Genomic DNA, 14,160 nt, shown 5'->3' on the forward strand with positions numbered 1-14,160 from the left:
AAAAATGTTTTAATATACGTCTTTAGGCAAATTGAATGGCATGGTATGTGTGCTCTGCCCGAAGTCAGGTCATTGGTTCATTGTCTGTTGATGCTTTGTCCTGAGCTGTTTTTTGAATGGTGGTTTGCTCTTGGCTTCTACTCTCAGGGACAGAGCAAGGAGGTAGGTCCAAAGTCTACCTCAACTTGAGCAGGGATCAAATCTACATTGTTGGCAGAATTCTGAATTATAGCCTAGCCATCTAGCCAACTGAACTAACCACAGGCCCCAAACCAAATTGTAGTCTTCAGAAGTTTTGTAAAGTGGGCCTCATATAAGCATGAGCACACAGGCAAATGGCCTATTTCAGTTGTGTGGCCTGGATGCTTACAGAGCTATCAAAATGACAGATGGCAAACACATTGGCTTCTATATGGATTGGATTGGATTTGTTTATTGTCACGTGTACCGAGGTACAGTGAAAAGTATGGACTCTTAGGTGCCCAATTTTATGCCAGTACCATCGGCAAAGCACAATCCAATTACTAAATCAATGGCTGGTTGGGATTTCCACCCCATTTCCAATGGCGTTACAATGGTTTGAAAGAAGCAGCTTCAAGAAAATTCTTGGTCAATATTGAAAAGGGAGCTTTACTTTGCATTTCACCCACTGGAAAAATTATGAGGGGCATAGACAGAGTGGATAGTCAGAGGCTTTTCCCCAGGGTAGAGGGGTCAATTACTAGGGGGCATAGGTTTAAGGTGAGAGGGGCAAGGTTTAGAGGAGATGTACGAGGCAAGTTTTTTTCGCAGAGGGTAGTGGGTGCCTGGAACTCGCTACCGGAGGAGGTGATGGAAGCAGGGACGATAGTGACATTTAAGGGGCATCTTGACAAATACATGAATAGGATGGGAATAGAGGGATACGGACCCAGGAAGTGTAGAAGATTGTAGTTTAGTCGGGCAGCATGGTCGGCACGGGCTTGGAGGGCCGAAGGGCCTGTTCCTGGGCTGTACATTTCTTTGTTCTTTGTTTGTTCTTTGAAGTGGAAATTATGTAAAACCAGGGGTGATTTTTGACTTTTGAATGTTCATCCACACATTTTCAAAAAGGTGCAGGCTCCTTTCTTGGTGTTGGTGAATGGTAAGCCTGCTTGTTTAATGCTATTACTGTGTCATTATTGTCGGGCAATAAAAGTGAAAATTTGCAGTGTTTCTCCAGCACTAATATTCTTCATAATAAGAAATGTAAAATTCACAGTAATCAATATAAATATGAAATATGAAACGTGGTGATTGATTATTGATAGGATTTTTGTTTCAGCTAAAGATGGAGATTTGGTCATTCATATCAGGATTTCAGAAAAAGAAAATGGTCGATTTCACATAACGGAACATCCGGATTTCGACACTATTGCTGAACTGATTGAACATTATAAGTATAATGCAATCCATTATGGTATTAAATTAAATAGGCCAAGCCGAAAGGTAAGTTCAAAAGCTGAATATATTCAAATGATTTGTACAGAAGCTTAAAATGCTATTCTTTCAATTCTCTCAGGACAATGAAGAAATAAGAGTTTGCACATTCTCTCCATGTTTGCGTTGGTTTCGCCCCCACAACCCAAAAGATGGGCAGGGTAGGTGCCAAATTGCCCCTTATTGAAAAAAATGAATTGGGAACTCTAAATTTATTTATTTTTAAATCGGGGGAGGGCCTCAGGTGGCACGCTCCTCGATGACGCCGCTTTGGAGGGGGCGGAGCATCCGAAAACAGACGCCGCCTCCGATTCCATCGTAAAAAGGGATTCTTCGTCCGATCGCCAATTCCGAAATCGGCATCGTGGAACAGAGAATCCCACCCATAGGCCTGAATTGGTGCAAGTATTTACAAGCGGGAACTGGGTATCATGGCTGTTTAGGGCAGCATGAAGGCAAGGAACCCTCAAAAACTCTCCGAAATTGTCAGGTTTGCTGTGGGGTGGCTGACTGCACCGAAGGAGTAGCGGGGAACAATTCAGTGCCAAGTCCATGCACTCAGGGGGCTGGATTCTCCATCCCGCCGTGCCAGACTTCTGGCTCAGCACACCGGCAGGATGCTCGGTTTCGCCGGCTGGTCAATGGGGTTCCCATTGTGGGGCAGCTCCACGCCGTCGGGAAACCCCCGAGGCAAAACGGAGCACCCCGCCGGTGGAGAATCCAGTCCCACTCAGGATCGGGGTGGTCTGACTTAGATTGCCTTTGCTGCAGTATGTTTTAAACTCACCCCTATGGTGCTACTTACAGGCCCCTGGCTGTTCACACAGCTGGCTGCTCACTGTATCCTGTAAATATTCAGAGAGCCTCTGGTCATCTGGGATCCTACCCAGACTGCCCCGCTGGAAACCCTCAGACCCCAGCTAGATTACCAATGGGATGGGCGTGGCCAAGCTCAATCAGTGGCCCACCAGGTGCTGCCAAACCTCAGTGAACTCATCAGAAGCGCAGCCCCAATGCAGGGAAAGCAGGGGGACAGCAGAGCTCACCCCAAAGGATACATACACCATGGCCTTTGGCACACTGCCCCAACAGGGCAGAGGCCTCACTAGTGACACTACCAGCTAGCCCACCCCTCAGGAGGGGTGTCTGTCCACCGCTCCCTTGCTCTCACCAATCTTGCTCCTGGACAGGTTGACACAACCTGTGTGTCACACCCAGGGCCCATATCACACTGCAGCTAAGCTCCCTGCTGATGCACACTTCCCTCACTCACCCCCATCGGTAGGACCAGCCCGCACACAAGCCTCTGTATGGATCTGATTGATGGCACACGGTGACCTTCTCCACCGCACAACCAGTTGTCACCCTGCTGTCAGGGTAACACGTGGCCCACCCAATGATGAGACCCACAGTAGACCCCACTGGGGGGAAACAGGACAGGGGCCATAGAGCCTATCGGTGACATGGGTTGCGGCAGCCACCGGTACCCCTGTTGACAGGGACGGGTGGCAAGGATAGAGGCTACCCATATCGAAGGCCCAGGCCACTCACTTATGGTGACAGGGATGCAACACATCGAAGGGACTGGATGGGGGTGGGGTGGAGGGGCCATGATGATAGTGGCGCAGCAGTACAACTCAGGGTGACCATGTAACCTGATAGCTTTAGATGGGCAAAGGAATACCCATCTTGCTAAAACTTCTGTCTCTTATTCCCCCTGCATCGGATGAATTTCGGAGTCCAGACAGCTATTCTTGCTATTTACCTGGTTGCAGCTACTACTGCAGATGCATTGGGGCTGGAGAAGCAGGGCCAGCTCAGTGAGGACCCTGCACAAGAGGAACCTGCCCAGAAGAGCAGGGGCCAACTGGTGAGGCTCAACAGGTCGACGAGGAGGTGCGTAGGGGGCACCACATCACCCGCATTTATATCGTCGGTGCCTGCCCTTCGAGGAGCTGCCAGACCGCCTGTGTCACCAAAAGCTTTAGCTTACCAGTGAGCCCATGAGCTACCTGGCACAGTGAGGGTTTGGAGAAGGACACCTACTCCCAGTAGTTGTCAAGGGCAGCATAGTCGCACAGTGGTTAGCACAGTTCCTTCACAGCACCAGGGTCCCTACCTGAGTGATTGGAATGCACTTAGTGATTGGAATGCACTTATATCTTTTGATGTGGTTGATGTTTGTAAACATTGGGGTTTCAGCACTTCGAGTCACTCATCCAGAAAGAGAGATTAATGAATCAAGGCTGCAGCTGTTTTGTGGAAGCTGTCAATCACAGCCCACTATTGGAAGTGGACGAATGGCTTGCAGCTAGTGGATCTAAGGGGATAAACACATGTCACAGCTGTTCTCTTCCTGGGAATGGGCAAGTGGAGCTTCCGGGTGAATGTTACAGGTGTAATTTATTTCACTGTCCCTGTCTAGGCTGTTCTGTAGCTTCCAGACAGGGGTCTCTTTTCTCACATTTGGTGAGACCTGCAGTAATCACTGCCTATGTGATATGCAGCCCAGGGGACCAGAGAATCATGGAGGGCTGGAGAATAGGGCCTGTTATTAAGACCCATTTGCATTCATCTATTTCCGCCCGCTGGCACGCAGGCGCGCACCCCAATCCCTCTGCCAGCAGGTGGATCGTGCATCGCATTCAGATTTGCGCCCACAGACGCCCGGCGTCAATCCTGTTTTTTTTTGATTCTCCACTGCATCTGGGACCCGCTACCGGCGGCAGGCAGCGTAGAATCCAGGCCTTCGTCTTCCAAATGGAGAATTCTGGCTGATATGTTTGATCTGCAGCCACATGTAAGGATTTCGTTACACACCTTAATATGTTGCATCTGTGTTCAAATTCATTTTTCAGATGGAGCGGCCGATCATGCTCCTTTTCCTCAACTGCTTGAGAAATCCACATATGTGTTCCCCACTGCTGCCTGGGCCCATGTCCTGCTGATCCCCCCCCTCACCGCATCCTTCTCGTCGGACGAGGCCTGCCCTTCCTCCTCCTCCAGCACGCCGCCCATCTGCTGCGCGATGTTGTGAAGAATGCAGCAGTCCGCCACGATGCGGGCGCCTCTCTCACCATCATACTAGAGGCTCCCTCCAGAGCAGTCCAGGCACCTGAACCGCATCTTCAGGAGGCCACAGCTCCACTCAGCCACACTCCTGGTGGCTGCATGGGCATCATTGTAGCTGGTGTCCTCGTCGGTCTGTGGCCTCCGGATAGGTGTCATCAGCCACGGCCGCACCCAGGAGTTAACCCCTCAGCCTGGGGCGGGGTGCCGAGTGTGCCAGGATGAAGGAATCGTGCACACTGCCTAGATATCGAGCGCAGAGGTGTACGATGCGCAGCTGATGGTCACAGACCAGCTGAACATTCATTGAGTGGTACCCCTTTCGGTTAGTGTACAGCACGCTGTTATCTGCAGGAGGTGCCCATAGAGCAACATGCATCCCGTCTATCGCCCCCTGGACCCGGGGCATCCTGGGGATGGCAGCGATCCCCGGTGCTCCAGCATGCTGGTGGGCTCGGTCCACATTGAAATGGATGTATTGATCCGCCTGGGCATACAGGACCTCCGTGGTGGCACAGATGCACCTATGCACTGTGGTCTGTGAGATCCCGGACAGGACCCACTCGACGACTAGAAGGATCCCATCGCATAGAAGCTCAGGGCGACCGACACCTTGGGGTCCCTGGGGATGGGTGTCCTCCCCCATGCCCCCATGGTGCCAGGTGTGCCATCATATGGCAGATGTGCCGCACTGTCTCTCTGCTCAGCCGGAGTCTCCGATGGCATGCCCGGTCCGGCAGATCCTCGAATGACAGGTGCAGCCGGTACACATGAGGCCTCATGCGGCACCTCCTTGGCATCTCCTCCTCCTCGGCCTGTTGGACGGACGGCACTCCAGCATGTCCAGCTGCCACCTGCCCCTGTGCAACCCGTACCTCTGCAGCCCGTTCCTCATCAGCCCATTCCACTGCTTGCCGCTCTACTGCTTCTCGCTCCCACTGCTGCAGCTTCCCCCTCCTCTTCGAGCGGCTCCCGCTCACATGCTCACAGAGCTGTGACCATCACTAGGGCGGCCACCGTTGCTGGTCGAACTCCAAATGCCATTGTCTGCAAGGGGTTAAAGGCCAACATGTTAGCGTGGTGCATACTCCTGTGCCCTACCAGGTTCGATGGTTACACGGTGGCCCTGGTTGGCAGTGCGGGCTCCGCTCCCACATGTCCCTCCCCACCCACTCACCCCTGCCCTGTTAGTGTCCAGCACCATGGGGGCCCATGGTCCTAGCGCCCGTCACTGCTGCCAGAGGAACTGTTGACTGGCACTGCCTCACTGGGGGATGCTGTGGGTGTGGTCCTTGGTGGTTCCCCGGTGAGTGACATCCGGTTGGGTGCTGGGCGGTTGGGCGGGGTGTTTGGGGACGGGTGGGGCACGCTGTGGTGGGGAGGTGGGGCGTGAGGGTGGGTGCACCCATATAGCCAATGTCACTGTGTAGAACCAGGGGCCGAGGTGGTTGGTCAGTTGGTTGGTGCGCAGCAAGGTGGCCGGCGTAATGGCAGTCTCCCATCCCCCTGCCCTGGCAGGGGGCCCCCCCACCCCAGCCAGTATGGCCAGTGTCCAGGCCGGCAGCCCGCATTCACTCCACTTCGAGTCCTACCTCCTCTCTCTCTCGCTCAGCAGTCAGGACCACGATTTATGAGACAACAAGTGAACCACGCCTTCGGGAATCGGAGCCGGTGAATCACAGAGGCTCCAGAGAATAGGGGGTCAGGCCCGCTAATGATGTGCCAACGGTACTTAAACGCCACGCGGCGACCAACGTCTTTATGCCATTTTCGGGTGCCGGAGAATCCAGATTTGGCGTCAAACCGGCACCTACCCCGATTTTGGAGTGGGAGGCTATTCTCCACCCAATAGTATTTCACGATTTTGGCAAACGGAGAATCCCACCCAGGGTAAATTGAGAGCAATTGGCCGGATTCTCTGGTCATTGCGATTCTCTTTTCCCACCAGCAGTAGCTGGCGGGTTTCCTGGTGGCGTGGGGTGGTTACAATGGGGGAGTCAAGCGGCAGGAAGATAGAATCCTGCCACCAGTGAACGGCGTGCAGCCGAAAAACTGACAGCTGGCAGACTGGAGAATCCAGCCCATTATCTCTGATGGGTGAGGGGGTCTAAACATTTGAGTTAGATTTTGCAGAAATGAAATTAGGAAACACTTCTACACACAAAGGGTGTGAGAAGTTTGGAATTCTCTTCAGCAAATAGCAATTGATGCTAGATCAATTATTAATTATAAAATTGAAATTATTTTTTGTGAATCAAAGGTGTTGAGGAATATAGGAAAAGGCAGGGATGTGAAGTCAGCTCTCTGATTAGCCATCTTATTCAATGTGGGGTGCAGGCTTGAATGGTCTTTTCCTGCTTTTACATGTTGAAGGTAAGTTGTGATCGCCTAAATGGATCGGAGAGGAATTTCCTAGGTTTGTTTCCCCAAATTGGCCAGGACCGTTACCTGTATTGCTATCCACCTCAAGAGATCACTTGGTTTGGATGGATGCACGAGATATTGCAATTGTGTGGATCACAGGAATCTTTACCTGCCCAATATTGCCCTTATATCCTTTATCTCATTCTGACTAGTGTCTGCCTAAAGTTACATGTTCTTCCTAAGTCAGTAATTGTTCATCAACAGAAAAAAACATCTTTTCGTCACTTATCATATAAAACAGTGGACAAATGGGAAAGACCAAAAGAAGAATTCACTTTAGTAAAGTGCATAGGATCTGGTCATTATGGAGAAGTGTGGAAAGCAATCTGGAATGACAATGTACCTGTTGCGATTAAAATGTTGAAAAAAGGTAACTATATTTTAAAAATGCATTTATTGGAGTTAATTTAAATTATAATGAATTAAAAGTGGGTGGTCTTATGTTCAAAGTGGTTAAGAACTGGTGTGAATCTTGGCAAATTGGTGGTGTGCGACCAATATCCAAATTTCCAAGGCTAAATCAGTACCGCAAGTATTCACTTCTCTGAATGGAAGTATGGGTAAGTACAAAGAGGTAATCCAGCACCAGAGTTGCTTGCTGGCCGTGCTGTTGGGAACCCACCATAGGGGTCATTTTTGGCAGGATCGGAAGATCCCGCTGGAGGAAAGGGCTGGAAAATCTCACCCATCAGGTGAAATATAATATAGGCCATGGGAGTCTCGCATGCTGCTGGACAGCAGATGAGAGCCCTACGTTGGCTCTTTATGGAAAGGTCCACTATATAAAGTGCCAATCAGGCACTGAATTGGACAGGGTGTATCCTCCAGAGAACTTAATACCAAAGGTGCTCCCAGAAATGCCCAAGGCAGTGTGGTAACTGGCTCTCCAGCCAGTAGAAGAGCCTACTGACTTGGCCATCGAATTCCACCCATACTGTGGCACCTACCTTCCATATGGAGACATGTGTGTTCTTGGCCTCAGTACAATGGTTGACACACGAAAAGTTGCTGGAAGTGCTTTTCAGAATATTCCACTTCATCCTTCACACAATAATCCACAATGCTAGAGAAATAAATTGTCCACAGGAGTTGGGAAGTGCAGCAGATGGTGGTGGGCTCTTGCGTAATAATTGGAGGAAATAAGTACACAATAAACAGGAGCAGGAGTAGGCCATTTGGCCCCTTAAGCCTGCTCGGCAAGTCGATAAGATCAGCGTTGATCTGATGAGGCCTCAACTCCACTTTCAAGCTCTTGACTCCCTTTTCAGTCAAATATCTGTATAACTTAGGCTTCAGTATCTTCAATGACCCGACCCCCACCACTCTCTGAGAACGAGAATTGCAAACACTAATAATTCTCTGAGAGAACAAAATTCTCCGAACCTCCATCGTCAATGGGAGACCCCCTGGAGGGGAAACATCCTCGCTGCATCTACCTTGTCAAGTCCCCTCAGATTCTTCTCTGTTAAGATTATATTAACATCACCTCTTATTCTTCTAAACTACAATGTGTATTGGCCCAATCTGATCAACGTTTCCTCATAAGTCAACCGTTTCATCCCAGGAATCACCCTACTGAATCTTCTCTGAATTGCTCCAATGCAAGTATATTCCTCCTTAAGTAAGGTGACCAACACTCCAGGTGTGCTCTCAGCAATGCCTTGCACAGTTGTAGAACGACTTCCCTACTTTTATACTCCCTCTCCCTTACAATAAAGACCAATATTAATTTGCCTTCTTAGTTACTTGCTATCAGGTACAATGACACACACATACCATAGCATTCTTCAATCCCTCTCTATTTAAACAATACTCTATTTTTCCATTCTTCCTGCCAAAGTGGAGAAACTCGCATTTTCCCACATTGTGCACCACCTTCCAAATTGCCCACTCATTTAACACATCTATATACCGTTGCAGACTTTTGTATCCTCTTCACAATTTGCTTTCCTACCTATCTTTGTATCATCAGCAAATTTGTCTACAATACAGTTGGTTCCTTCATCCAAGTCATTGACATAGATCACAAGTAGTTGAGAACCACTGCCTTAAGCAACAGTGGATGGCAAACTAGGAGATGTTGCAAATATTGCCAGCTCCAACCTGGATGGATCTAGACGAATAAAAGTTTATTGCTATGGTCGTCTTTACTACCAATGACAATGTCATCCTCTGAGACTAGTTGTGGCTGCAGAAGGTGGTAGATTTCAGTGAGGATATAGTAAGTGCAACAAATATATCTCCATTTATTTTTCTCAATGCGGTTGAGTTTGAAGAATTGCTCTTTGAACATGTGGACAGATATGGTCACGAGCTGAGAGTCCATCTTCCCTTCCTCTTCATTCTTCAAGCAGCTTGTCCTACTCTTTGTCATATCTATTCATTATTCTTGTCACTCTAAAGGCTAAGAGTGATGCATACCACCGCACCAATATCTGGGAACAACTTTGTGGAGAAATCTAAAGTTTGAATAAAGTTCCACAGTATGTGACACATCACTCCATGTAGACTGTAGCAACTTTAACCAATTCTAGAAATTATGAAAAGCTTCTATAGTCACAGGAAAATTGATCAGTAACTAACCTGAAAGTAACTGAGCATTCTTTAAACAGCACTGGAGTGGGTGGATGAAGGGGAGAGTGATTGCTTTCTGTGACCAAGTGCATGTTCGGCTGTTCAAGGTTAAGGAAGGAAGTTGGCTGGAGCGCTGAGTTTCAAAATGGGTCTGCTGGTGTTGAATCTTCACAATCTTCTTGCATTGCATAACTCTAGCAGATACCCACTGCACACATGCTAATACCATCATCAAAATGGTGTCTGCAGGTAAAACTGCACTTGTAGCCCTGAAATTCTGTAAACTACAGAGCAGAATTTCACTGCTTATAATTTCTAAGCTACTTCCCTCATTCCATTGCCTCCCCCAATTTAGTATCATCTACAAATTTGACCAGTTTCCATTGGATTGCTAATTCAAGGTCATTGGTGTTCTAAGCCCAGGAGCACCGTACTTAATTCTCCCACCCTACCCTGATATATTAACATGATAATTTGTATCCCATCATCCACAGTGCTCATAAATCCTGTCTGATAATAAATATACTCAATATATATATACATATATATATACCAATGATGATGGAACCGGTTTATTTCCCTACTTGCGTTCTGTGCCATTCCCCATTGAGCCATCTTTTCCCTAATCTGGTGCTCATTCCTTGGGTTATCTCAATGGGAAAAGCAAGTATAGTGGTACATTACTGCTTCCTAAAGGGATTTTGTACCACACCTGTTGGAATTACCCTCTCAATCCCAATACCACCCACTTCTTGCTAGGCCATGAAATGCCCCTGTTACCATTGTTAGTACTTGTTGTTCCATGTTAACTGGTTGTTCCTAGAGTTTTCTAAGGAGGCCTACTCAGTTGGGTCGATAGCTCATCACCTTGAGCAGCAGTGTGTCACTTGTATTTGCAAATGCTGCTGCTGAATCAAATTGTAATTTATGTATTTACAGATATTACAGATTCGAGCAATTTTCTGAAAGAAGCACAAATTATGAAGCACTTCCACCACGAGAACCTGATCCCTCTGTATGCCGTATGCATTAAAAAGCAACCTTTCTTCATTGTCACTGAATTGATGAAACATGGAGATCTCTTGAAATATTTAAGGAGTGAGAATATTTGCAAGCTAAACAGATTTTCAGATCATTCTGACCAGGAACTAATGGCCAGAATTCTCCGGCTGTTGCGATTCACTTTTCCAGTCGGCAGCGCACCCTCATCCACGGATTTCCCAGCGGCGTGCGGTGATTTTAACGGGAAATCCCATTGACAAGCGGCGGGAACATAGAATCCTGCCGCCGCGAATGGCGCACCGCCGAGAAACACGCGACTGGGAAGCGGAGAATCCAGTGTTACGAGAACACATCCAAAAGCTTGGTGTGGTAAGATTAACAATTATTGTATCTTTTTTTAGGATCAGAAGGCTGTTTTACAATTGCACAATTAATAGACATTTCAGCCCAGATTGCTACTGGAATGTCATACCTTGAATCCAACTATTACGTTCATCTGGATTTAGCAGCACGAAATATTCTTGTCGGAGACAATATGATTTGCAAAATTTCAGACTTTGGACTGACTAAATTGTTAAAGGTAGGCACAGAATATATTTGATGATAAAAGAATTTGGAAGAACTTGATGCTTTAAGCTCATTTGCTCACTATCAGCTTCCTTTAATATTGTAGCATGAATGACTTGTCATTTTTTTAACAATATTTTTATTGAACTTTTAACATTTTATATAAAAAGGTTTACAAGACGCAACAGAACCAACACATATATCAGAAAGTTCAAGCAGCAACGGTAACAAGAACCCCAATAACAGATATGCAACTCAGAACAACCCCTCCCCCCAGCCGTACCCCATTTACCTCCACTAACAACTAACAGTGACCAAAATAAACAGCCGCCAACTATGATAGAACCCACCGATCGATCCTCACTGTGAACTTGACCTTCTCGAGATACAAGAATTCCATCAAATCACCCAACTATGCTTCAGCATTGGGTGGCGTCGCCTGCCTCCAGCCAGCAATATTCATCCCTGCCCTGTCCTCAATTCCGTTTGGTCCGAAACCCCAAATACAGCGACTAATGGACAGGGCTCTAAGTCAACATTCAGGATCGCTGATATGGTACGGAAAAAGAACCCCCAAAACCCACCAGCTTGGGACAGGGCCAGAACATGTGCATATGGTGAGCAGGCTCTCTCGAGCACTGCTCACACTTATCCTCAACCCCTTCAAAAACTCGACTCATCCTTGCCCTGGTGTGGTGTGCCCGAAACACCACCTTCAGCTGTATCAAGCTCAACCTTGTGCAGGATGACGTAGCATTCACCTACCCAGGGACTCACTCCACATCTGTTCCTCCAAAATGGATTGGATTGGATTGGATTGGATTTGTTTATTGTCACGTGTACCGAGGTACAGTGAAAAGTATTTTTCTGCGAGCAGCTCAACAGATCATTAAGTACATGAGAAGAAAAGGGAATAAAAGAAAATACATAATAGGGTAACACAACATATACAATGTAACTACATAAGCACTGGCATCGGATGAACCATACAGGGTGTAGTGTTAATGAAATCAGTCCATAAGAGGGTCATTTAGGAGACTGGTGACAGTGGGGAAGAAGCTGTGTTTGAGTCTGTTCGTGCGTGTTCTCAGACTTCTGTATCTCCTGCCCGATGGAAGAAGTTGGAAGAGTGAGTAAGCCGGGTGGGAGGGATCTTTGCGTTCTAATGCGTCCTAACTCCTCCTCCCACCTGGCTTTCACCTCCTCCACCGAAAACTGCTCTTCACCCATGATCCGCCCATATATCCCAGACATGCTGCTGTCCTCCGACCCCACAAGAGAGTATCCCTTCCACAAGGTAGACAGCGGTGCCTCCAGGAAAGTCGGAAATGTCCGCCGAACAAAGTCTCGAACCTGGGAATATCTGAACCTATCGAATCCCCCAAGCTCCGCTTTCTCCTTCAACTCCTCCCAACTCGCAAAGCACCCCTCCAGAAACAAATCCCTCATCCTTATCAGTCTCTTTCCTTTCCATCCCTGAACGTAACATCCAATATTGTGGCTTAAACAAGAGGCTCCTGCAGGTTGGGGCCCATCTTGACACCGCCCTCAGCCTAAAATGCTGACGGAGTTGCTGAATTATTTTTAGCGTGGTCTACCACCGGATTCACAGAATATTTTCTTGGCGAGATTGGCAGGGCCTCCAGGCCCACCTCTCTACATGACCCCGACTCCATCTGTACCCAACTTCCTGATCCCCAAACCACCCCAACACCTTCTCCATGTTGGGCGCCCAGTAATAATACATCAAGTTTGGCAGCCTCTACCTGCCTCTCCCACTGTAGGATCCCTCTCCAAATCTGAGATTTTCTCCACGCCATATGAAACCCATTGTGAGCTGCTCCATCTGGGCAGCACGGTAGCACAGGGCAGCACGGTAGCACAAGTGGATAGCATTGTGGCTTCACAGCGCCAGGGTCCCAGGTTCGATTCCCCGCTGGGTCACTGTCTGTGCGGAGTCTGCACATCCTCCCCGTGTGTGCGTGGGTTTCCTCCAAGTGCTCCGGTTTCCTCCCACAGTCCAAAGATGTGCAGGTTAGGTGGATTGGTCATGATAAATTGCCCTTAGTGTCCAAAAAGGTTAGGAGGGATTATTGGGTGACGGGATAGGGTGGAAGTGAGGGCTTAAGTGGGCCGGTGCAGACTCGATTGGCCGAATGGCCTCCTTCTGCACTGTATGTTCTATGTAACACTATCTCCCGAAAAATGACTTTGGCAGAAAGACTGGGAGGCATTGAAATAAGAACAGAAATGGTGGCAAAATTTTAATCTCCACAGATTGAGCTCTGCCCGCCAGCGACTGTGGAAGGCTGTCACACCTCTGCAAGTTGGAGTACGCGAGTGACCCAACACCAGATCTCTTGGCGCGCAGGAAGAAGCTGCAAATGCAGTTTGACCTATTGTCCACCGGCAGGGTGGTGCGACAGCTGCAGCGCTTAAAGGGGATGGTATATGAGTTTGGGGAGAAGGTTAGCCGATTGTTTGCACATCAGTTAAGGCAGCAAGAGGCTGCCAAGGAGATTGCGCAGGTGCGGGAACCTGGAGGTAGGTTGGTCTCCACCCCAGAGGATATTAATGTTATGTTTTGTTCCTTCTATGAGAGACTTTACAGGTCAGAGCCAGCAGAGGATGAGAAGAGATGCTTGAGTTTTTGGAAGGCTTGGAGTTTCCTCAGTTGGGGGATGAGTTGTAGGAGGCATTGGAGACACCGGTGGGGCTGGATGAGGTCTGCAGGGTTCTGGGTAAGATGCAGGTGGGGAAGGAGCAGGACTTGATGGGTTCCCAGTAGAATTTTACAAGATGTTCACAGACCAGCTGGCTCCATTAATGCTGGTGATCTTTAATGACTCATTGGTGCAGAGTTCCCTTCAGGAGACATTGAGGCAGACGTCCATCTCCCTTCTGAAGAAGAAGGACAAGGACCCCACAGAGTGTGGGTCGTACCACCAATCTCTCTGCTCATTGTGGATGTAAAAGTTTTGCTAAAATCCTAGCCTTGAGGCTGGAGCCTCCCGGAGGGTATGTGGAAAGACCTGATGGGGTTACTGATGGGCAGAAAACTGTCGT

At 48.3% G+C, this 14,160-nt stretch overlaps 1 protein-coding gene across 1 annotated transcript in view; it reads left to right on the forward strand.

The window, feature by feature from the left end:
* The window catches only part of LOC140385544 (tyrosine-protein kinase Src42A-like), a 73,250-nt gene that overhangs the window by 39,504 nt on the left and 19,586 nt on the right, over nt 1-14,160 (forward strand). The window contains exons 3-6 of the mRNA XM_072467796.1: nt 1,304-1,467; nt 7,156-7,321; nt 10,465-10,623; nt 10,929-11,107. Coding sequence (XP_072323897.1) covers nt 1,304-1,467; nt 7,156-7,321; nt 10,465-10,623; nt 10,929-11,107 — 668 coding nt within the window. The remainder of the gene's footprint in view (nt 1-1,303; nt 1,468-7,155; nt 7,322-10,464; nt 10,624-10,928; nt 11,108-14,160) is intronic.

This window comes from Scyliorhinus torazame, chromosome 11 (assembly GCF_047496885.1).
Source record: "Scyliorhinus torazame isolate Kashiwa2021f chromosome 11, sScyTor2.1, whole genome shotgun sequence".
In the NCBI taxonomy this organism is placed as follows: Eukaryota; Metazoa; Chordata; class Chondrichthyes; order Carcharhiniformes; family Scyliorhinidae; genus Scyliorhinus; species Scyliorhinus torazame.